General features: G+C 45.4%; 1 protein-coding gene across 1 annotated transcript in view; it reads left to right on the top strand.

Moving 5' to 3' along the window:
* The window catches only part of LOC119400216 (4-pyridoxate dehydrogenase), a 63,706-nt gene that overhangs the window by 3,433 nt on the left and 34,409 nt on the right, over positions 1–25,864 (top strand). Inside the window, exons 2-4 of the mRNA XM_049417547.1 lie at positions 20,027–20,223; positions 22,187–22,382; positions 25,292–25,429. Coding sequence (XP_049273504.1) covers positions 20,027–20,223; positions 22,187–22,382; positions 25,292–25,429 — 531 coding nt within the window. The remainder of the gene's footprint in view (positions 1–20,026; positions 20,224–22,186; positions 22,383–25,291; positions 25,430–25,864) is intronic.

The following is a 25,864-nucleotide window of genomic DNA, read 5'->3' as shown; positions in this document are numbered from 1 at the left end:
TCAAGCGAAGTTTTCAAACTGAAGGAAAATGTAGGATCGTTGCTTTAAAGTGCGCCCTTTGGGCCATTTCGCGAGTGATACTGCACACGCTGAAGCACATCCGAGCTCTGCGTGTCGCCAACGTTAAACGGTGCATATAAATAGCTCGGCGTTAGTATCTCAAACAAGCGGTGGAGCGTGGCCGCTTTGTTTAAGTCGGCGCGCTGCGGAGCGAGGAGTCGCAGTTTCGAATCCCGGTGGCGCACTTCGGAAATTTTTTCTTCTGATTTATTTTTCTTTGTGGCTTTTACTTACATATACATACGTATACATATGCGGGACATGAGGGCGACGACAAACACCAGCCGACAGTGTCCATATAGATGCTATCGCAATAAAAGAGTGTTCTTGTCTCTGCTCGAGTCCGAGAGCCGAATTTAATCACGTGTATCGTCATTGTACAAACAAGCCAGCCAAACGCCCCCTTTGTGGGGGCTGCTCTGCGCAGCTCACGACCGGACGACCAACTCCGGATCGTATGCTGGGCCATGATGGTCGCCGAAGTGCAAGGACCCGAATCTGGAACAGGCTCAGCTGCTCGCCTTGGCCCGCACGCTCGTACACCGCAGAAACAGCACCACAGGCCCGGTCCGGAACACCCACTCGTCTCAGGGATACGCCAAGCTCGTGCCGGCTGGTCTGGTGGCACCAGCTCGGTCCATTTTCCTCCCTCAGGCCGAACGTACTGCTCTCTTCCAAGCTGGCCGCGCTCTTGCTCAGCCCGTCGTAGTTCCGAAGCTCACGCGCTTCACGTTCATGGATCTTAGGAGCCGGCTTGCCAAGTTCTTAAGCTGGAGCAGCGCCTCTATTTTTCTGTGCCTGGGCGAAAGAGCGGAGCGCGTTAGTGCGGCTTTTAGCCGCCTGGCGCCGCCACCGTAGTAGACCAGCCGTCGCGTAGTCGCTCGCGGAAACGAATGCCGTGGCTGAATTCGAAGCTGCTATATGGTTCAGTTTTCGGCTGTATTCGCGTTGCTTAAAGTATAATGAAAACTTGTAAACTGGAATCATGAAGCACTTGTCGTTCTGAGCAACCAGCCCATTTCGAAGGCATGTGTCTTTCGCGGCTATTTGATCGAGACGCTCGCGCGTCGTCTGCTAGCCCGATTCCAGAGAGCGCATGCCAGTGATTCGCGGAAAATTGTTTTGTCACCGTTACGTTCGCTTGACTGAGAGTCGGTTATTGACTGCCTGAAAGTCGATTTTCGAAAGCAGCATTTGCCAAGAGCTAATACTGAAAGCTTGGACGCTTAAAGTTCCCCGATGCGTGCCACCGTCTACTGGTGTAGCACACTATACGCCAGCCATGAGTTCATGCGCTAAATAGCATGAAATGTCACTAAGCTGCTTCCAGTGACAATGTACATAATGATTGTCGGTTGTTTCGCCGGTAGCGCATGTAGTGTCCATGGGCTCCGATTCTTCAGCTTCGGGACCTAATGTCAGCGCTGCATGCACATGGCGGTGATCGCGAGACAGCACTGCTACTGGTACTACATGCATTCGTTGACTGTTCGGATCCAACACAGTCACGTTTAGGGATACTTGCCATGCTTGATACAGTTGTTACCTTGGGCTGCAAACGTGAAGGGTAGTCTGCAAAGAGTGACGCTATACTGCATCCTTCGTAAGCCGCCGCTTCTTATATTCTATGAAATCTTTGCGTCGTAAACGACGGCTGCATTCTAGTGTAGTTTGAAGATGTATTAGGAGACCAATTATCCCGCCTAAATACTGCAAGCCACCTCTACCGTACACCAGCGGCAGCTGGAATTTCACGGAACGATAGCCGAACAGTGTATTAAGGCGAAGGCCTTAGATGCCTCATCAAACGCGAAAATTGACCGTCGACGGCGTCAGCACGAGTGATGCAAAATGTAATTACGTGATGACGTCATCATATGATGTCACAGATCATAAAATTTTGTGTCATCGTCGTGACGTCACATAACGTGACGTCGTCATATTACATCTTCGCTTGGTCAAAATGGGCCGATCATGGAGGCAGTGCATGCCTCTGCTGATGTGCAGAAACCTTGCACTGCCTCCGATCCTTGAGGCTGTAAGAAAACCACTTTAGGCGCAGAAATATTTCGGAGGGAGGCAGGGAATATTCAATACATTGACTAAAAGCAAAAAGAAGCAGATGGCTTTCGCCTTTCAGTCGTCTTAGATGAATGCATAAGGGACCCTGTGAGATTTTTTTTCTTTATCAATAAAGGGAAATAAAAAAAGACAATCGTGATTTCTTTCAGTTACATTTGCAGAGTGGAACACAACAGTATGACATACTAAGGCATTGGGGCGGTTGCAATAGCCTGAAATAGAAAATAAAACGCGAATACTATCAAACTCGAGTGCAAGTGTCGAACCGGCAGCACGTCCGACATTCTGCCCGCGGAATACTTACAGCGGGGATGGAAAGACACGCGAACATGGGGCATCTGCATTCTTTGATGTTTCGCATCTATTTTCAAGTGGTTATAGGATGATTGATGAGAACACGACGTCATCCACAACACAATAAAAGACCATCTAGCATCTTTTTATTGCCACAGCGATTAGAGCGTGATGAAAACAGCGCGCCGCTATGTTCGCGTTTCTTTCCACCCCCCTGTACCTGTGAAAGCCTGCAAGAAGCACAAATGCAATTAAACTCGGAGCTTCGTAATACGCGCGGCCGTTCAGCGCCAGCTTCCCGTAGTCTACTTGCACAGCGCCACCACGCGGCAGCGGCGAGCGGACGCGAAGCGCGCGCTCGACGGCCCGAGGAGAGCGTTCGCCCAGGCACTGAAAAATAGAGGAGGCACTGGCTGGGGCCAAGTCCCGCGCCGTAACCGTGACCGTAGTTCCAGAGGTGACCGCTACAGGCGCTGCTCGCGCGAAAAAGAAGTTCTCTTCCTCTTGTTCTTCGAGCGCCTTGACGACGATATTAACACAGGCAAAACCACATATAGCATAGCCAATTGTACCATGTGCACGCTCGCGCGCAGCTCGCACGAAAGAGAAGTATTCTTCCTCTTGTTCTTCGACCGCCTTGATGATGATAATAACTCAGGCAAAACCACATACAGCATTGTTGGGCGAAGTTTATGTGGCCTCTGGCAAAAGTTGAAGAAGTTTACCTCGGCAATGACGGAATTGTTCGCGCTTGCCTGTTACGCCTGGGTAGCGGAAAAGTTTTGAAAAGACCCGCGCAGAAGATATATACTACCTGGAGATCGGCGCTACCACAACTGAGGCCCCGGAAGATGTTGGGACCTAGAAAAGAAGATAAAGAGGAAGCGGAGAAGCGACCCATTACGCACGTGTTTTTCTTCTTCTTCGGATTCTATGTCGCCATCAAAGCGATAGTAGTTCATTCTACTACGCATTATTTCTTGCCGTGTGCCACAAGATTGGCTATGTCGTGCCATAACAAGCATAGCCAACTGTAGCATGCGGCGCTCGCTCCACTCCGGCGCGTGCTCTAGTTTGATAGGAGACAGCTAGAGGGCCACAACTGCGCGCTTCCTCTCTCTTTCGACAGTCGTCAGTCAGTGCGCTTCGATACTAATAACGTGAACGAAGAAGACAAGGCGGCGGAGTGGAGGGCTCGCAAGGCAGCAGCAGCGCGGGTTCGCCGCGAAGACTCCACGATGAGAGCTCGCGAGGAGGCAGAGAGACGTCAGCGTCGTGCGTACTCCGAGACACAAGCCTGTGAAGCGGCGGCGAGAGAACCTCGAAAAGCTACGGGCGCGGGATGCAGCGGTGAAGCGCCGAAAGCAGTCGCTACCGGAAGTTGGTGGCACCGACGACCACACGTTCGGCCACAGCTGCAACGTCTGCGACCGCTTGTGGTTCGAGAACAACCTGACCATAATCGCTACTATAACAACATGTCACGTCTTCATATGAAAGTACAGGAATTGTACGGAGCATTCACGGTTTACCCGATTATCTCCGAGCCAGCTCCTCAATCATTATTCACATCGTGGATATGGCGTGATTTTTTTCTTTCTACCTAACACTCAATCAATGCTATATTGTACATTACCCAAAAGAAGATGCATGCAGAACTATTTGGACCAATAGCATTTCTAGCTACCATATGTTTCAGCATATGTATGGGTGTAAGGGGCAAATGTAAGGGTGGAGGGACCCTAGTGAGGCAGAGATAATCTGCCTTTAGTCCCTTCAACCTAGGCAATGTTTTGTCTGTGCAAACTGGATTGAATTGAAAAAAAAGATCATTTTATGGTACTGGCAGGCCTTCTGAAGACCCGCAGTTCAATGAAAGCAACTGAAATGAAGAATGGTAAACTTGCAGGCAAGGTCATAAATAAAATAATCAGGATGCTTCATTGCGAAAATAACAGTGATTACGTGGAACACGAAAGTTTCTCGCGACCTTTATTTCAATATGCCCATCATTCGAGGTTAGAGAAAAACTGCCACCATATTTCTCCATACACTTTGTTACAATTGGGAGAGATAAACATTTTAATGAAAAGCTGGACATGTTTGCCTGGCTATTCGCCTGACGTGCTACTCCAGGTGCTGGGTGACGATTATGATTACAGTGATAAACGCAGAACACATACAGCCACACAAGTTTACAATGCTTCGTTCAGGCTCGTGGCCCGCAAGAAAGTCGACAGCGTAAAGAAAGTCGTGGCACATAGCGCACAGATGCCGCTTTGCCATGGGCCCAGAACATATCGCAACTCTAAGCGTGATCCCCACTGAAGATGCAAGGTCGCTTTCAGAGACTGTCCCTCTGATTCGTATCGCTTGCATTCACAAAGAACATCATGCAGATCTTCTTGGACGTTACATTTGACGCACATTGGTGAGTCCGACAGCTTAATCTTGCTCCTGAAGGAGTTGGTGTATGCGACGTTTAGTCTGATGAGGTGCGAGCATGTTTCCTCTGGTCTGTTTAGGTCTCGCGGCATATCGAGGTTACACAATGGGTAGATCTTGTAAAGAGGTCCATACTGGTGACTAGCATCTGTCCAGAGGCATCGCTGGAAGCGCCAAGCGTGTTACAATCGGGGAGACTTAAGTTACGGTTAGTTGCTTGCTTAGTGTGCACACGCTGGAACGTAAACATGTTATTAAGAATTGAGGAATTTGTGTACAGTATCTTGTCTACTAATCAGCTGTGCCTGTAGTTTCGTAGAAATGTAAATGAAAGAAGGCGGAACTCATAGAATAGGATATTACTTGGGTATTGGACAGAAGAAAAACTTATTCTTATAGCTCGTTTCTTCAATCGCAGTCAAGGAGTTGTCTACGTTACGTTGTCTACGTTAGTCCCCATGTGTCAAAACAAAGCTAGGTGATCATGAAATAGTTAAATGTAAAAGTGTAACGTACCAGGGCTGGGCAAAGATACTTTGAAATTGTATCGCGATACGGTACAAGATACTGAGGCAAAAAGTATTGGAGATACAGATACAAGATACTGCCGCAATAATTGTATCCGATACGATACTTGGCAATTGTATCTTAAGATACTTCGATACATTCTCAAATTTGTTATTATAGATCCATATAATGTAGCAGCAAACGCCTATACACAAAAATGTATGCTTGAAAATTTCCTAACTGTGACCTATTTTGTTTCACTTGAATGAAATGTCTGTTGGTATCTTCAAAGTTTTGCCCTTCTTGCACAGTGTACATTAGTTTCCTTCCAAAACAACTTATTGGGGCTTGTTTTAGCTTCTTCACAGGACAACTCTTTATACACTTCACTGACAGCGGTTCTTGCTTGTCATTTTTGCAATTGATGGGAGTCGCTGCTCAGCTTGCCGACCAGCTAGCGGGTTGCCATATAATCACAGTAACTCAATAAGAAGCCTTCGCACGACAGCGCAAATACCGGTGTGGACTTGTGCGTAAAACCTTGTCCGTAAACGACAGTTTGCACAATACCATATATCCGGACAGGTGTGCAGCAGCAGCAACGCTGGTAGTGACTTTTAGGGGCGAAGCTCCTTAAAGCGGCACCCGTTCGTCCCCGTCGTAGTGCGTAACCAGTCTTTACGCTAGTACCAGATCTTGACCTCCAAGGTGGTGCCGGTGGGAGATTTCTCCTGTGCGTTGTTGAACAATAAAAAATTCTCAGCTTGCGCGTTAACTAAAAGCCGAATTCTTCTGTCTCTCATTCCCCATTAGCAGCCATTGGCATGTTCCAGTAGGAAACGTTAGTAGAAGTAGAAGTGTAAGTGTTAGCTAAAAGCCGACTTCTTCTGTCTCTCATTCCCATTAGCAGCCATTGTTTACCTCCAAGGTAGTGCCTGGTGAGATTTCTCCTGTGCGTGATTAAACAATAAAAAATTTGTTCAAAACGCCGTTGATTGATGAAATAAACCAACGAAGGACGCCAGATGTTTTCCAAAAGCAAAACGAAAAGACGCCAGATGTTTCTAAAGCAAAACGAAAAGACGCCAGCTGCTTAACGAAAGACGCCAGATGTTTTCTAAAGCAATGGTTTTCTAAACAATGAAAATTCACAGCGTACATGTAAAATTAAAGTGAGCTGCAAGTCGTCATAACTCTCATCAAACCTTTAGTATAAACGCGCCCGATCTCACGTCGGTGATGATGTACTGGGCAGAATGCACGGAAGATTCACGGTTTACCGCTGAACCTCCGCAGCTTCGCCCACTCATCATCATTCACTCCGTGGATATGCTGTGATTTTTTTGGGGGGGGGGGGGAGGGGAGGAGCGCAAGGTGTATACGGTGTTTGAGACCATACGCTAGCGGCCAGGCCGGCACACATGACCGTCTCCGTGCGATTTGTTTTTTTTCTAAATAAGTATGTTCGTGAGCTACACAGAGATGACTGGTATCAAGCATTTCGTTCGTGAGGAACATGTGGTCACCATGTCCTTTTCTAGAACGTGGACGAGCGTCTGCAAAGTTACACCGAAATCGTTGAAAATTATCGGCTACTTCGCAGAGTGGTGCCACCACCGGATAAAAGCCTGAACAATAGGGAGGCAGTCGCATGGCGGCGCCTGCAAGCTGGCAATTTTGTAAACCCGGTCTGGGCATATCATGTTCAGAAAGATGATAGGCCAAACGATAGGTGCAAGCACTGTGGGGCGAGAGGGACCCTCGACCACATAATCTGGGAGTGTGGTAGCTCCCCAGGGGCTAAATCAAATATCAATTGTAGAGAGGCCTGGGAAGCCCTGCTGCGGAGCGAGGAACCCGCTTCACAGCAACAAGCCATCCGCCTGGCGGAAGAAGCCGCGAGGAGTCAAGACCTCTTCGCCTGCTTCTAATCGCGGAGGTGCCGGCCCCCGTCGCCTAGGCCTGTGTGCCGAGGACGGGGAGTAGGGGGCCTCCTTTTCTGGCGGAACAATAAAGTTGTTATCATCATCATCATCGTTCAGCGAACTGGGAGCGCGGAAAATACACAAAGGACGAAGCGAGGAACCACATAAGACGAGCGCTCACTAACAACTGATTTATTTTCCACATCGGAAGGACACATTTACACACAAACTGCGCATGTCAAGAAAGATTATGACGACGGCATGAATAGCATGCGAAGCGTATGATCAAGGCACATGTCTGACGGTTATCTAGGTAGCTCAATTCACAGTCATGCAGTGACAGGGAAGGATGACTTATACATTGATCTGTATTCCTGGAAATGTGATATGCTTCAGATATTTCGCGCGTAGTTTGATGAGGATGCCGGAACAACACAACTGTATTCTCAAACAGAGGTTGGCACTTGCACGAAAAGCAATGTGACGCTAAACTTCAGCCAAACACAAAAGTATTCCGTTATGTTGACGATTATCTAATCATCATCAAAAAGGGTTCAGCAGTGGACGTTGAAAGTGTCAAGGCATGCTTCGAGAATGAAGGCATGGGCCTCCGGTTTACCTCCGAGGTTCCCAAAGATAACAAATTGCAGTTCCTAGACCTTTCCCTGTTTTTCGGTAATAAGCATCTTTGTTGGAAATATAATCCTCGTTCTGCAAAACCCGTTCTAGACTACTCTTCTGGTCATTCCAAGCTCGTTAAACGCGGAATAGTAATGTCGTGCTTACGTTCAGCCCTCGAAAAATGTTGCCTTCATACCATGCAAAGTGGTTTCGTAGCACAGTTAGAACGGCTAATAGGTGCTGGATACCCTTCCTACGTAATAGCCTCAGTCTGTGAAAAGCTCTTGCGTACGGTCAAAAATAAAGAAAGACGCACATGCACTTCGTCAGGGAACAGGGAAGAAGAAAAAAAGAAGCGTGCGGCTGTAATCCCTTACATCCATAAAATGGCCCATGGGTTAAAAAATGTGGGAAACCGGTTTGGCGTGCGCGTTGTTTTCTCTGCACCCAATAAATTGGGCAGTATATGTTCAATGGTGCACAGGAGGGCACAGAATGCATCTAAAGGTAGAAGATGCCTCCAGAAGCATGTAAACAAGTTTGTTAAGTGCAACACCGGAGTGGTATATAAGATACCCCTTTCTTGTGGACGTATGTACATTGGCCAAACCGGCCGATGTGTGAACGTGCGTCTCAGAGAACACAAAAGCTCTTTGAAGAACACACCTTACTCCCATTTAGCGTCACATTGCTTTTCATGCAAGTGCCAACCTCTGTTTGAGAATACAGTTGTGTTGTTCCGGCATCCTCATCAAACTACGCGCGAAATATCTGAAGCATATCACATTTCCAGGAATACAGATCAATGTATAAGTCATCCTTCCCTGTCACTGCATGACTGTGAATTGAGCTACCTAGATAACCGTTAGACATGTGCCTTGATCATACGCTTCGCATGCTATTCATGCCGTCGTCATAATCTTTCTTGACATGCGCAATTTGTGTGTAAATGTGTCCTTCCGATGTGGAAAATAAATCAGTTGTTAGTGAGCGCTCGTCTTATGTTGTTCCTCGCTTCGTCCTTTGTGTATTTTCCGCGCTCCCAGTTCGCCGAACGAAGAAAATGAATTACCAACTGGCCCACTTTTCGATCCTCCTACCATGTCCTGAGACATAACCGTGGAACAAAAATGTATTTCAATCCGCGTTCAGATTTCACTCGTTGTGTCGGTATCGTTGTTTCTCGAATCCTGACTCCAAAGCCCCTTCAGAAATGACCTATATATGAGATATGGAAAAGGCTTCCTTTCAAATGGCAACGTGATTTTGTTCAAACTCTCTCCGACCCCACCATCTTCACTGTCCCGGCCCTTGGAGCTAAATTTCGCGACTGCGGCCCGCCGGCTATAAGCGGAGTTGAGACCCCTGGTGTATACGTAGATGACTTAAAACTGCAATGAATTTCTATGTTCTACTTAGCTGCTGTCGTAAGGCATTCTTTGTTGATATACTGAATAACGTGCAATATTTTAGCAACTTTTCTTCAACGAGAGAACATGCGCAACACAGAAATGTCTGAGTACGTATTGTATAGTTGCACAAAGCGTCGCAGGACACCGCCACTGTACGCGCTATTGCCGCTTATAGCTCCCATTACGGGGCGATTGGTAATACAAAAAATATTTAAGAAGGCCTAAAACAAGAAAACAAATATAAGTAGAACAGAGAGGTAGTTGTGTATCAAACATTCACATTGAATGAGTACAGAAATACAATACAGACGGCGCCCTTAATAGCTATGAGCATGAAGTATCGTCAACTTACCTGTTGAGACAATAGAAAATTCAGTTCCCATGGAAAATTGCCTGAAACGGCTCGTTGGGACGCTCATGAGTAAAACGGAGCATTCAGTAAAACAATGTTTCTCGAATCCCCTTCCTAACATCTTTAAGATGGCTCCTAATGATTTCCGTTATTATAATGCAAACTCAATTTCGCTATTTTCTTAAGCGGCAAGCAGAATATTTTGTACTGTATACTCAAGGCACGCCCACATAATATATTTGTTTTCAAAATCGCCTTGGCAACGTGTAAGTGTGTAAACAGTAGTAGAAATAAAGCAGACAGTTAGAAGCATAAAGCAGAAATCTTATTTTGGGAGCGCGTTACAAAAGACATACTGCAGTAATCAGACCGGAAAAACAGTGCAGAGACCTAGGTAACGTATGTGATGCAAAATGACAGCTAGCTAAGGAAGCACTTGTGCTAATAATAAGATTATGATTTCATAAATTCTTTGAATAAATGTAGATGGAAGTGAAAAATACGGTACGCCAAGATATTTTCTGTTAGGTAAACACTTGCTCTATTAGATCTAGCGTAAGTACCAGCGGTGCTAAAGTTGTTAGAATCTTATTTGCATATAAGTTAATTTACTGAATGCAAGTCAAACTTACATCCACGAGATCCTTCAAATCGCTGATATGGAAAATCCACGCCACGCAAAGCAACCCTATTCTTGCACGCATCACATTTCGTTACGGAGCAAGACGCAAGATAATGTTCAATAACGGCACCGTTACAACATCAGAATTTGCGCGATAGACGCCGCACGCAGTGGAGTACGCGGCGCAAAACAGTGGCTAAGAGCAAGTGTCGCGGCATTGGCGCAACTAAAAAGAAAAGAAATCGAGAAAAGAAAAGGTACGTGGGCTGGGCGTAGACGTCCGCACGCTTGTCTTCCTGATCTAATACCCTCACTGGATGACTCTGGCGTAAAATCAAAATAACGTCACTGCCCATAGACTTATTCAGATGGCTTAGTGGCACCAGTACCAGCTTGAGAAGCGGAGCTTGACCAGTGATTATTGTTTCGCACGGTTGTGTTGCGATAGAAGTATCTTGTATCTTAAGATACACGATACATTATTGAATGTATCGGAAATACAGATGCAAATACTCGTTTTGCGAGACGTATCGCGATACAGATACAAGATACCCATAAAGTATCTAAGATAGTATCTAAGATACATGTATCTTCGATACTGCCCAGCACTATTTAAACGTACGTTGCGGAAAAAATACTGCCGGGCACCAGTATGGGCGTAACAGCTATAATAAAGTTTTTAGAGAAACTGTTCATTTGCACTTTCCTAAGTAGGTTACAGGCTAAATTAACCTCTAGGTATTCAAAGATGTCAACTTAATCTTTTAGGCGATCGTCTAAGGTACATTTTAATTACGTATTGTGAAGTATCTTTACGTATGAGAATGAAATCTCATGCATGTCGTTTTGTGAGTGTTTATCATCGATCAATTTTGCAAGGAGCTGATAAGCTATTGTAGCCTGTAACTTGAGCGCGATTTGCCATTGTATACAAGCGCTGTCTCATCTGTGTACACTATGACATTACTAAATTGAATGTTTAGGGGAAAGTCAGTGATACGGAGACAAAAGTATAGTTGGCCTAGTACAGATCCTTGTGGCAATTCACAGTATATTTCGGCGAATATTGAATATCACTTATTGCTAAAACTTTCTGTCTACGTGCTGGAAATAACTGAAAATAAACTAGTGTGAGTTTCTAACAATACCCTAGCATTTTAATTTATGTAGAAAATTGAAGCTGCACACCACATCGAAGGCTTTTGTAATGTCTGAGAAAATTGAGACTACAATGTTGGGCTTATTAAGTGCGCCACTAATCAGTTGTGAAAGGGTCAAGATGGCGGTGTTTGTGTATTTACCGAAGACAAAAGCATATTGCTGGAGGCCCAGTATGGTGCTATTTAGGAGGAATGCGTCTAACCGCAATGCAATGAGTTATCTCCAAAATGGCGTTATGAATACTCCAGACAGATATAGGTCTGAAACTGCTTGAAATATTAGGGCCCCAACACTGAGTATGGGAGTCACATTAGCAATCTTGAAACATCTGGCGTTCTCGGTGAAAGCGTGGTTGAATACATGGCCCATTGGGATGCTTAAACATCGATGTCCCCTTTTATTACACTTGCATGAATGTCATCATGTCCAGTAGCTTTGCTTACGGATATCTTTGTAACCGTGGATTAAATTTTTTTGACGCCAGTGTCCCGAAAACAGAAATCCACATGAACCATCTTCTGAAGTCTGCGTGGGGGCAGATAGGTTGTAGCTACCCACGAATGTTTTCCCCGATTATTTGAATTAAGCATTGTTGTATCGGTCGCATAATGCCTGCTCAGAAAACCACCTTCCAGTCGCTATGCCGAAAGAAGAGCTAATATTTTGATGGCCGGAAAAAGTTTGTCGCTATGCCGTATCTGCAAAGGCTATCTCACAACATAAAAAAGGTGGGTGCTCAGGTTAACGTTGGCGTCGTGTTCACGGCCTCAAATATGTTAGCTAAACTATGCAAAAGCCGCAACCCAGCTGCTCAAGAAAGGCTTGGCTGCAGTAAGAACCACAGGGCACGTTACGTGCCCTGCAAAGAAGGTGTTGTTTACCAGATCCCCCTAGCATGTGGTAAACATTACGTAGGGGCAAACGGGGCGATGTCTTAATGACAGGCTCAGGGAGCATTGCAGCAATGTACGGAAAGGTAGCATGGCTTGTTAGGCACACATTCTAGCACGTGCGAGTGCGTTGCGCTATTTGATGAGTGTTTCATTGTGCGTAGGTGCTATGACGAAATCACTCGATTAATCATTGAATCAGCAGTCATTCATAGGCTTGGCCGAGATTGCGTTAGTACACCGTCACTATCATCGACAAGGAAAGAACTAGTTTTCCTCGATGCAACTGTTCCTGCGCATGCCTGAGTATTGGTTTTTTAAATGTATAAATGTGTGTGATCCGGCTTCAGATAAATAATTTGCTGAAAGTTAGCGCCTGTGTGTGTCCACATCGCCTTGTCCCGTCTTGCATTATTGTTTCTGCACTTAAGACTTAAAATAAGCATTGAAACGGTTAGCCACTTCGGTAGCTGGGCTATCCGAATGAACATCACTCTTTTTATTAAGTCCAATTGCGTCTTTCGGATTTTTCGAAACATGCTTTTCCCATTCGCCTTGACACCTAAGTAAATTTGTGCATAATGACTTCTTTGATTAGCACATCATCGCAGCGAACTTATTTTTAAATAATTAGAAGTGAAATATGTAGAAGTTAGTGTTAGTCTGTTTTAGCTTGTGAAGTTAAGTCGCTTTTCTTCAGTACGGCAAGATTGAAATAATTTATTCATGGACTGATGGCTACATTATAGGGTACCCAAGCTCAAGTTTGCGGTGCGACGACAACGCCACGCTGCGGCTCTGGAGAGAAGCTCTGGAGCAACTGGGGGCATGCGTGGTCGACTCAGCCTGTTTGTCGGCAGAGGGAACACGTTCGCGCGCGCGTCGCGTTCCTCAGTCGGTGCGGGGAACTTGGGCGCCGTGCCGCCAGCTTGGTGCGCTGAACCGAGAGGCCTGCTGTGCAAAGCTGCATTTCCGCGTTGGCAGAAGCTACCCCGCGGAAGTGAGGTCCGAAGTATTGCTGTGTCGTGGGCTGCCACAACAGTGCAGAAACACCAAGGCACGCGATTACGTGTGAAACTGTATCGGTTTCAGGGCATGTCGCACGAGAAATAAAGGCGACAAGCGTGGATCCCCACAGTAAGGAGAATCAAGTATGTCCTAGTTAATAGCACTGTCTCGCCTTCTGTTTTGGCTGTCTCAGTTCACCGCTTTCGTTCGTTTCGACTATACCTGTATCAGTACGTAACGCTGCGCATGACGAAACGACTACAGTAATGATTACTCGCTGTCTTCTCGCATTGTGAAAGTCCAGTTACGCTTGTAGCTGAAACAACTTTGTGTTTTGATTCTCCGTGTTCGTGAGACCTACCGGGTAGCGTCCTTGTCGAACGTTCACTTTAGCGTTATATCGCGTTTAGCGTTGCGCGGTAGGTTGAATTCAACTGAACGCGGCACATTGTCAAAAGTACGGAGCCTGCAATTTACGCTTCGGGAAGGCTGCTTTACCACGCCGGAACGGACGTGTTCGTACAGCAGGTTTTATACGCCTGTAAAGTCGATATTCTCATCAAAAGGGAGTGCAAGCATGACGCGAGAGCCGAAAAAATGAGGCGAGCAGTTGAACCTTCCTCGCAGTGGTTAAAGCTCAACTAGCTGCCTCGCGTCTAAGTCGGCGGGTGATGCTCCAGCGGCACGGAGGACTTGATTCTAACCTTGTCAGGCTTTTCTAGTTCCATGGCCGTATAATTTCTTTTTTTCGCACGCGGCAAACATTTCTTCACGAAACTACACGGCTGCTACTGCAAGCATGCCATATCAAAACAATAATCGTATGCTTCATACTCCACAACGCACAACATCGATGGCGTGCACGGCTTCACTTCGCAGTTCGTATGGACCGTTACGTATCTTCAACGTGACAGAATGAGTCGTACGTCGAGGTATACGTCCTGCAGGGTGTTATCGCGACTTTGAAAATGCATTTCGCGTTGAGTCGCGCGTCGTTGTCGTCGATCGTCTGCTCTTCACCTTAAACGCGATTGACGAGCCTTTCTCCTTTTATCAAGTTCGCTTTTCGGAAGTGCCTGTCCAGCTCGGAGATCTTTTTGAAGCCGCGCTGCAGGCGGTAGATTGTGAGGCGACGCTAATGTACCGCGAGAGCGGCGGCACGGTGTCGAGAACGGAGAACGCTCGTTGCATGCTCCCAGTTTATATTTTTCTGCCAGAGATGGCGCTGCCTGTCAAGAGCAGCGCCTGTCAGGTCGCCCCGGGGATTCCCCCAGTGAGTAAAAGTACTCAAAGGAGTGCAACCAACGAAGATGTAGTACTAGGGAATTTCAATTGGAAGAAGGCCGAAGGAAAAATTCCTAAGCGCACTACTCCGGGCTTAGATGGGGTTCCCGTCAGCCTCATTAACGAACTCGGGCATAACACTAAAGAAGCACTGCTGAAAGCCGTAGAAAAGTGCTTACAGGAGAGGGAAATACCAGACAGTTGGCGAAAAAGTAGAATGAACTTAATCTATAAAGGCAAGGGAGAAAAGGATAACATTCGCTCGTATAGACCGCTAACCATTACATCGGTGCTATACAGGCTGGCGATGCAGGCAGTAAAATTAAAAATAGAAGCGTGGGTAGAACAAAATGATATTTTGGGAGAACTTCAGAATGGATTTCAAATTGACAGGCGGTTAGACGATAATCTGTTTGTTCTTACCCAGTGTATAGAAATATCGAAAATAGAAAAGAGGCCCTTATACGTAGCTTATCTAGATATTACCGGGGCGTATGACAACGTTAATCAGGAAATTTTGTGCGATATACTGAAAGAAGTGGGCATAGGTGACGACTGTATACAGCTTTTGAGGGAAATATACCGAGAAAATACAGTTTGTATAGAATGGGAAGGAATAAGTAGCAAGGACAGCGTTGAAATTAGCAAGGGGCTGAGACAGGGATGTCCTTTGTCCCCGCTGTTATTTATGCTGTACATGGTGAGGATGGAAAAAGCGCTAGCAGGTAGCAACATTGGATTTAATTTGTCACACAAGCAGGTCGGCACGATGGTTGAGCAGAAGCTTCCAGGTATATTTTATGCAGATGATATTGTCTTATTTGCGGACAGTCAAGATAGATGATAGATACAGCGACTGGCAGATATATGCGGAAGGGAATGTGAGGCTCTAGGACCAGGATTTAGTGCAACAAAATGTGGATTGGTGGTATTCAATGATCACGAAGACCATGTGGTTTTATACAGGGCCAAAAAATACCGAGGGTAAGCGAGTACAAGTACCTCGGAGTATGGGTAAATGAGGGGGATAGATATATGGAGGTACAAGAGAAAGCATCGGTAGCAAAGGGAAAGAGGAATGCTGCAATTATGAAGCACAGAGCTTTATGGGGATACAATAGGTACGAGGTGCTTCGAGGGCTGTGGAAGGGTGTGATGGTCCCGGGGCTTACATTTGGGAACTCAGTAGTGTGCATGAAGTCAGAGGTACAATCCGGAATGGATGTAAATCAAAGGACGGTGGGCCGCCTCGCGTTGGGCGCTCACGGGAAGACGACAAATGAGGCTGTAAAGGGTGATATGGGATGGACAGGCTTTGAAGTGAGGGAAGCTCAGAGCAAAATGAGATTCGAAGAGAGGCTGAGGAAAATGAAGAACAGTAGATGGGCAGAGAAGGTTTTCAGGTATTTGTATAGAAAAAGCGTTGACACGCAGTGGAGAAAAAGAACTAGGAGGCTCACCAGTAAATATACGGCTAGCAGTGCGGGCGATATGGCAACAAGGAGCATTAAGCGGAAGGTCAGAGAGGCGGAAAGGACTTATTGGATGGCAGCGATGGAAAAGAAGCCGGCTCTGAGTAACTACCGAAAGGGAAACAACGAAATAAGGAGGGAAAGGTTTTATGATAATTCAAGGGGAAGCGCTTTACTGTTTGAAGCAAGGTCGGGCTGCCTTAGAACGCGTAGTTATAAAGCGAGATTCAGTAACGAAGAAGAACAATGTACATGCTGCGGGGGAACTAAGGAAACGATGGAACATGTACTGATTGAATGTGGCGATATTCACCCAGGTATACGTGTGGGCACGAGTCTACATGAAGCCTTGGGTTTTAGGGACAACAGCTGCACACGTCCGTGATAGAAATAAGTAAGAGACGGTTAGAGTATTGGTGGCAGAAAAGTAGAGATAAAGAACAAAAATAAATAATGGGGGAAAAATAAGGTCATTCTGCCTTAAGAGGCAGAGAGATGGACCGTGAATTTATATTGTTTTGGTATAATAACATAGATTTAATCAATGTAGATAAGGTATTAGGCCAACATGAAACAAGGAAGCTTTTTTTTTTCTTCGAGCCTGGTGGCAGACATGTCACCGCCCCGTTTTAAAGGGGACGCTCATAGCATCCATCCATCCATCCATCCATCCATCCAGCAGCGCCACTAAGCGATGCTTGGGAAGCCTATTGGTACGACGTATACATATTCGTCGTGACTGATTTGTCGCCTTTGCAATGAAACATATAATGTTCTCACATTCAACATGAACGCCGTCAGTGTATGAGGTTTAAAAGTTGGTTGCTTCCAAAATTATACGCACTTGTGAGTAATCAATACGCATCGAATATTTGGCGCATTTTCAAGGTTATGAAGAAGGCAGGTTTAAGCTGGAATTAAGAATGTAGGACAGTGGTCCATGAGAGTGAAATCTCTAACCCCTATTATTACATCTAAATCACTATTACAAAGCATACGGTCAATGATGGTAACACAAACCTAACATAAGCTAGTGGGGAATCAACTATGTTTTTCATGTAGGACGATTGTAGAAAAAATCTGTTGCGCAACAATCGTCTGTTGATATGTCAATATTCATGTCATCACAGATCACAACTTGATTTTCCGAAGATACATATGATACACAATAGACACCACAGTCATTAATATTTGAAACGGGCAAAGGTTTCTAATACAACACCTTAATCATGGCTCACGAAAAGCGTTTCTACACCCTCTGTGCTGCAAGATCTTTCAGTCAAACATCGGAACTTTAGTCCTTGTCGAATAAAAGGCGTGACACCACCACCACGTGCAGTACTTTTTTTTGGGTCGAGAATACGCGGCCGGGAATATGGCACACTCACAATTCTTTAGCCACGTTTCTGTTATGGTAGAAAGATCGCGATGGAATGTGTGCTGCAAAATAGGAGCAAGAAATTTAGAAGAACTGAGCGCTCGGTGAGTTGGTAATCTATTACCAGTTGCTAGTCTTCGCTTGTGCGTGTGCCTTCCTTGTCCCCGTTTATTTCGCGCAGTTTTCGTCGTAAGCAAATAATTAATCAGGTTTTTTTGTGATGCTCGTAATGTTGCACTGACATATTGATAAGTTTGCTTGTTTCTGCATGCCACGCTATTCATATTTCTGCGCAAATCTTCATTTTAGCCATTATTGTACTTGTGAGTGAGTGAGTGAGTGAGTGAATAACTTTATTAAGTTCCTGTAGGTGTCCGGGCTGGGTTCCCGCCTAGGAGTCGGCCGAGAGACCGTGTCTCTCAGCAGCTTCCTTGGCCTGCTGGATCGCCCAGAGCTGATGGTCTAGTCCTGAGCTGAGCAGCGCGGCCTGCCAACGCACCCAAAGGTCCTCATTGGAGGCCGCGTCCCTAGTTTTGCCCATTAGTGCTGGACACTCCCAGAGAATATGCGCTAGTGTGGCCCTATTGGTGCAATACTTGCATGTGTTGGTTGTACACAAATCAAGGTAAATGTGCTTCATAATTACGGGATTAGTGTAGGTGCCTGTTTGTAATTGCCGCCATTGAACGGACTGGGCCCGGCTAAGTTTGGTGTGGGGCGGGGGGTATTCCCGTCGCTGAATTTTATAGTGTAGGGTAATATCACTGAATCTGGTTAGTCTATCCCCCCACTCCCATTCGTTCACAAGGGAGTCCTTTCGGGTAGTGTCAACCGCAGACGCAGCTCGGAACGTGAGACCTCGAGCCACGTGTGCGCCACCTCGTTAAGACTGACCTCCGTGCGGTCGACGGGTGTGTGGGCGGGAAACCAGAGGATGTGTGCATTTTGTTCGTCAGAGCGGGTTTTGCCTTTATTAAGGACTTGCAATGCCACTGGAGAGATCCTACCATTTGCAAAATTTCGTACTGCCGTTTGTGAGTCACTGATCATATATTGGGCATCGGTGTGAGCTATGGCCAGCGCGATAGCTACCTTCTCCGCTGTTTCCACGTGCCTTGTGTTGATCGAAGCACTGGTCATGCATTTGTGCGTATGGTCTACAACCGCAAAAGCAAAACGGCGACCGTCTCGATAGCGTGCTGCATCGACAAACACGGCCTCCTCATTGCGACCAAAACTTTGGAGCATAGCTCTGGCTCTACTGATTCTTCTGCCTTTGTTGTGTTCTTGAGCAAGATCGTTTGCGCATGTCGTATGAAGGCAGACAAGAATTTCCCGCTTTACGCATGTGCATTTTCCCGCCAGCTTCCCATGTAAATTTCCAAGGCTTCAATCGTTTTGCGCTTATTGCCCTGCCGAGTAATGCCTTGCTTGCTGGGTAAATATGTTCGTTAATAAAAACTGTGGCGCCATTCTTAAGTCACAAAGGTGAAGTATTTAGCCTGAATCTCTTTGCGGCCCTGAGAATTGTGTCTGATTTTACGGAATGAGAACCTTGCCACTAAATTCTGGTTTTGATTTTCTCCAGTAGGAACGCCATGGATGACTTCAATGTTTCCTAGTCAAATTTCAGTAGCCAAAGAAGTTGCTTTTAATAGTAATTGTTATTGAGTTTCGGTTTCCAACTGTTACCAAAGGGATGCTTCTGACTTCAAGGTTATTTTTCGGTTACGCTGTTGTAACTCCACCATTTCCTCCCTCATTTCTTGTAGCTCATTGCAGAGACTCGAATTTTGTTTCTTCATTTCTGTATCTTGGGGTTCTGAATTTGGAAGTTGTACTTGACCACCACCATACCTGCTTTCGATTCTTCAAATTCGACTTTGATGACGTCTACTTCCCTCACAGATTCCATATCAGTTTCGATGGCTTGAACCAGGGATATGTGGGTATGAGCCACACATAGAAAGAAACAAATGAAAAAGAAAATAAGGAAAAGGAAAAACAAACAAAAAAGAAGAATAGGATTTAAAAATTAAAAACACAGAAAAGGGTGGCTCATACGTGCATTCCACACTCGCGCCGCACGACACCTAAATCACACGTTAGTGTCGCGACGACTTTTTTTTTCTCTCTGCGCATTTGTGCATCTTACGTTTATTATTGCACAACCAGAACTCGGTATGCGCGCTTGAGGAATACATTTTTATCTGTTAGCGTTTGCCTTGTGTCTGTCTGTTTATTTTACCTTGTCCCCCATTTTCTTTTAGCTATTTACTGCTATAAGGAACAAAATAGCACAAAAAAATTGATATTATTGAGAATTTCTCCGCACTTTGCGGGCTTCCGCTTACCTGACTTACCACGTAATATATTATGTTACAGGACTATACTTCCAATATCTGCCTATAAAAATTTGTTGTTACTTCCGATTATTTTGCATCACGTTAATTTTTTATTTCAACTCGGAAAAAAAGCAAGCTGCTAATCTTCCGGATCCTTCGTTTGTGTAGTGGGCGCAGGAACAGCTGGAAGTGTTGTGGCCAACCGACTCTCAGTAAACACGTCATACAAGGTTCTTCTGCTGGAAGCTGGAGGTGAAATGACGCCGGACCTTATGGTACCATTCACTGCACCTTTTGCGGCAAATAAAAATAACAGCTGGGAATATGAAACAGAACCACAATTATTTTCTCTTTTCACACAGGATGTAAGTATATCCATTTACTTGTATTCTGGAGGTACGTATGACAGGCGCTGCGCAGGGTCATCCTTACACATACTAAACAAATAGATCCAACATAACGCGCTCTGGAACATGCTTAGAAAAAGCGGAGAGAAAGTTAATAATCGCGTCGCACGCGGGATCGTACACATTGGTGCCGGTTGAGGACTAACTGAGGAATGAAGGGGTTCATTGAGACGTGTTCATTGGCCTTCACAGAATGCGGCGTCATGCTCTCCGTTTCGCCTGTCAATATGAGGGGGTTATACGCTTGGAAGTTTGTTTCTATGGTTTTGTCCGCACACGCTTTGCCTCTGCGCGGAGGCTCGGCAGCGAAGGGAGAGTATCATAGTGAGCCCGTTTGTGTTGGCGTTCTTTTTACTGCGATAGCAATTATATGGGCACTCTCGGCGGGTTTTTGCTGTCGGCGTCACCGTGCCTCTCCTATATATATATATATATATATATATATATATATATATATATATATATATGTGTGTGTGTGTGTGTGTGTAGAAGGAAAGAAGTGTTAATTTCAAGGGCTCGTTTTCTTTGTTATACACAATATTAATGAAAACTAACAGACAATAATGCCAAGGAAAGTATAGGGGATGTTTTTAGTAATAAATGTAAGGTAATTGTGAAGAAAGAAAAGTGGACGAATAGATAGCTTGCCGCGGGCAGGGACCGAACCTGCGACCTTCGAATAACGCGTGCGATACTCTACCAACTATATATATATATATATATATATATATATCGGCGGGTTATTGCTGTCTTCTTTGACGAACCAGCTGAGAAGAAGGAGTGAACTAAACCGTCCCCGACCACACGCAGCAACCACAACCTCCTCAACACTCTCACAATCAAAGAATATGCGCCTTCCCTCCTTCTCCCCAGCTGGCTCGTGAAAGAAGTTAAAGGATGCACCTCGACACCTCCGCTGTCACTTCCCCTGAAGAACAAATCGAGTTGATTCCGAAACGTCGGGAAATAAACCAATTTCTTCGTTGGGGCCTTTTGAAAGTCCTAATTAATTAACCCAACCAGACAGGCAACTGTGTCAAATTGTTCAGCTTTAAACTGATTAACATCGCGCACGAAGCACCAAGCGCATGCGGAAAGTCATACAAGACGACGCATATCGAGTCAAAAAGAGCATGCTGTTCAAATGGAAAACTTTGAAGGAGCATAGGCTAAATTGAGAAGGGACTTTCTGGACAGGCATTTGGGATTTAGTTGCAGGGTGTGTGATCGGATATACGGTTAAAAATGCTGTGCCACCTCTGCGTGGTATGCTAAACAGCTTTGCTGGTCATCCACCTTGACAGAGGGGAACGGCTCCTTATATATTTTGTTTTGTTTTGCTGGACATAATTTCACGGAATAGAAAGTTTAATCTTTACGATTTGGCTGCTGTAGACACCGTAGAACTAAATCACCATCATCGTCGTCGTCAGCCTATTTTGTGCCCACTGCAGGATGAAGACCTCTCCCAATGACCTCCAATTTACCCTGCCTTGCGCGAGCTGATTAAATTGACGGCTGAAAGTTTCTGAATTTCATCGCTCTACCCCATTCGCTGCTTTGACAGGCTGCTCTTCCAATCAATATTTATGCATTTCGTTGCTGCGTTACAACACAAATGAACAGAAAGGCTCGCGCTTGCTTTCCTTTCTCAATTAGTGCATTATCTATTATAATATTTTAAACCGGCTAATCGACCTATTTTTATTCCTCTTCATGGCCACGCGCATTTTGCATTTTGCTGCAGCTTTTCGATGTAAGCCCCAATGCCGAGTGTTCTCCATTGATTGCGATAATACAGGCAAAATAAAACTTAATACCCATGGTGCATTGATTGAAATCTTAGCTTAGCACCGCTCTGGAGTTTAAGATGACTTTTTGTTTGACTTGTTTCTATTTCCGCGTTTTTTTATTACGACAGCGTGCTCCAGTTACTCTGGGACAAGTAATGGGTGGTACCGGCTCCATAAACTCCATGAACTTCGTGCGTGGAAGTAAGCACGATTTCGACAAATGGAAAAGCGACTATAAGGCAAATGGCTGGAGCTATGAAGAAGTGCTTCCATACTTCAAAAAAATTGAGTACTTCAACATCACACATGAAAGCATAAAGGAGAGTAAGTATATAATAATATATTAGCACTATATGTTTTACTTCAGAGCGGAAAAGTGAATATTCTTGAAGAGGTAGTATCATTGCACACCCCCTGTTTAAGAGTAATTGTATTTTCAAGCCCCCATCTTCTTCTAAAGTTCTGCCTTGCTTAGAGGGCGAAAAATGAGCATTCCAGACACGGAGCTTCAGCTTCTATGCACGACACCTAAGAGATATGCCTTGTATAAAAGTGGCACACAATTGGAAAAGTTGGTGCGCTTACAAAGCGTGCATTTTGGATTTTGTTATTTAAAGCAAAATAAAACAAAGGAAAATAAATACTGTAATAGGTATGCTATCGCATGCGACGCAAGAAACTCGTTCATTTTTATCATAGGTGTCACAAATCTTGACTGGTAGAGCGTTTAGCTCGCGCTTCTAGTGTGAAGTAACTCGCCGGTAGTGTTCATCGTTTGCTGCTTGTCTTTGTTGTATCGCATTGTTTTTTCGTTAGAGAAGGATACACACCGACTAGCCCTCATTGCGGTCTTGTTCCTGGAGCCTCCTCTGGTCTCAACAGGCCTGAGTAGGCTGGCCTGTTGAGGCCATATTTGGCGGCCTCCGTGCACTTTAAGAGTCATTTTACTTGCTGAATGACGCTAAAACGCCCGCAGGAAAACTTTCAATCGAACGTCGATTCTTGATAGCAATGCTGGAATTTCGTGTGATCTCCGCGTTTTCGAAAGTGGAGCTCAATTTGGGGAACTTGAAAGTACGAAATCTCAGGAGAAACTCAATAAGCAGAAGTCGTTATAGAAATTCATGCAATCAAAAATGCGCAGCACGACGAGTAAACACTTGCTCCGATGCCAGTGCTCAGTTGCGCTGATTGCAAGCTGGCGAAGTGCGATAGGAAGGCTGACGACGAGTGGGCCATGCCTCCGATTGACAACGAGAACGAACGCCGCTCAGTAACGTGCTCGATATTTTGTAATGCGCTCACGCGACGAACGTGGCACGATGCATCGCATTGCCGTCGCCGCCGCCTTACTGGCACTGTTTTCTTATTAAGATCGGCAAAATAAGCGCAAGCCGCTTTATTTCAGAAAATATCTATTTCGCGCATGGCTCTCTCAGACTCACTTAGACAAAAGATGTACCCACTACAGCTAATATTGGTTCCGACTCGTTAAACTGTACTTGGATGGGCTCTCTCGGACTCGAACTCACCAAACTTAAGACTCAACTGAAGTAACTCAGACTCACACTGACGGACCCGTCTACCTTTAAGTGAGTCGACTTGTGATTGAGCTTGTGCACCTATGATTAACTGCCACAAATCAATCTGTGGCCAAATGAACGTAAGCTCACTTAAATATAAGAAGTGAAACTAAAAGCTGCATCCTGCGGGAACCTCCGCATTAAAACACAAAAAGGTCGTATTATTGTTCGTGGAGGATGCCGCAAATGGCGTATGTGTGCTTTTCTCATTTTTTTATAGAACGAAAATATATAAATCTTCACATAGTTAAATTATACTCTAAGTGGACACTAAAGACTAATAACAACGTATGTAACAGGTAAAGGTAAATGCTTGAAAACATCAATAATGCGCATAGCAGAATTTAGTAATCGGCAAATAATTTAAATTGAATACGCAGTTTGAGTCGCTAGGGGGATATTCTGGTACTAGTCCAACTTCGTAGTAGGTCCTCAGTACAAGGGATCACCAGTGCTCAAGCTACCCAATGATAAACATTACGGGGTACGCTTAGCACTTTCTATGAATGTGAAAGCGAAAGTCTAGTTGCACCCACAGCGACGTGCAATGAAGCTTTGCTAACGAGCGGCGACGTATTGGCCCTGTGAAATGGAGTTTTCGAAATGCGACAGCAGCGCAAGAACTCACAGCCTGTAGCGAGCAGGACCAGCCAAATTGGGCCCGGCCCCAACTATAAGCGAACTCAACTCGGTCGTCTCTCCCCTCTGTAGACAGTGCATGCTTGAGTGCCATCGCCGCAGGACCGTTGTGTAGCACGCGTCTCACCCTTGTTTACGCCCTAGTGCGCTGCTGTTGACGCGAACGGAGCACAGACGAAGTGAACGAAACAGACGTGTCGCTCGAGCTCTCACGTGCTCTTCGATATTTTAGAACGCAGCTCTCCTGCGTTGAGCGGCGTCGCCGTCGTCGGCGTAACCGATATAGCGCACGAGGACGAAAGAGAGTGAACGCGGAGTTAAGCGGAGGATGAAAGACGGTGATAGCGAGGAAAGCGCGAGGAGGAAAGAACGACATAGAACGACATAAGGTCCCTAGAACGACATATAAATCCAGGGACTTTAGAACGACACAGTAGTGCGCGCCGTCGTGCGGTCACCGATGACGTCATCACAAGGTATGCGGCGAGAGCGTCCACCGATACAATATATGAAAATAAAGGCGGTGGTGGTGGAGCGCGCCTACGTACTGCCTTCCGCGGTCTCCCGGTTAGCGAGGCGGTCGCGTCTCAACTTATCACAAAATCAAAACATCTAAACAGCTGCGCTCAGAATTCGCATTAGGCGGTATCGTAATCCTTGGTGAATTTTTTTCTTCTTTTACTCGTGAACGTGAACGCTTACTCGAGAACGTGAGGCCTCTTCTCGGTGGCGGGTGGTTTGAATTGCGCTAAAGGTATGCGGACCAGAAAACGCGATTTTTTTTTTCGAACTAAGCATTTTCATAGCACGAAAAGAGCACTCTAACGTTTCTGAACCGTTATTTCAACAATCCTTCTCAACGTAATAGTTGCCTTTATTGTCCCCTTAATATCTCGCAGAGAACTGAGAATTGTTATCAAGTGCACATATTTTTATGGGCACTAAATCAGGTGGCCAATGACCTACCGCAAAAACCTTAGTGATACCTAATTATTGTTTTATTCCACGCAGAAGAAAAATACCATGGAAGTTCTGGCGAAACGCCGATCAACTACCCAGGATACTACACAAACCTGTCGTACGTTTTTCTCAATGCGTGTAAAGAAGCTGACTACAAGTACGTCGACTACAACGGCGAAAGCCATAAAGGTGTGACCATACAGCAATTAAGACCGTTTTGCTGCAAGCGAAGAAGCTTGACCGTAGTGGACAACTGACGTTCACTGCATACAAGTGGTTAAATGTGTAAAATAGTAAAATACAATTTATAGATTCTCCGCGTGCTTAGACTCTAATGGCATCTACACATTGTGATGCTGCGTCAGTGAACAGAATGTAGGACGAGGATGTCATGTGGTAATGTATTTTATCGCGATAGCGTTAAAGAACTCGTTTCGTATAAATTCCTGTGTCGGTGTCGGTGTCGTTGGTTGTGAGCGAAAAATCGGCGTTGTCCGTGAGCGAAAATTCGAAATAGATGCAAATAAATAATTAATAAAAATGTTCCGTTCGAGTGAGAATGGAACCCAGGTCTTCAGCTTAGCAAGCAGGTCTTCTGCTACGGAGCGACGGCAGTGCTTGAAG

Source organism: Rhipicephalus sanguineus, chromosome 7 (genome assembly GCF_013339695.2).
Source record: "Rhipicephalus sanguineus isolate Rsan-2018 chromosome 7, BIME_Rsan_1.4, whole genome shotgun sequence".
Classification (NCBI taxonomy): Eukaryota; Metazoa; Arthropoda; class Arachnida; order Ixodida; family Ixodidae; genus Rhipicephalus; species Rhipicephalus sanguineus.
The sequence above is the reverse complement of the archived record's forward strand: the minus strand, read 5'-3'. Positions and strand labels throughout refer to the sequence as shown.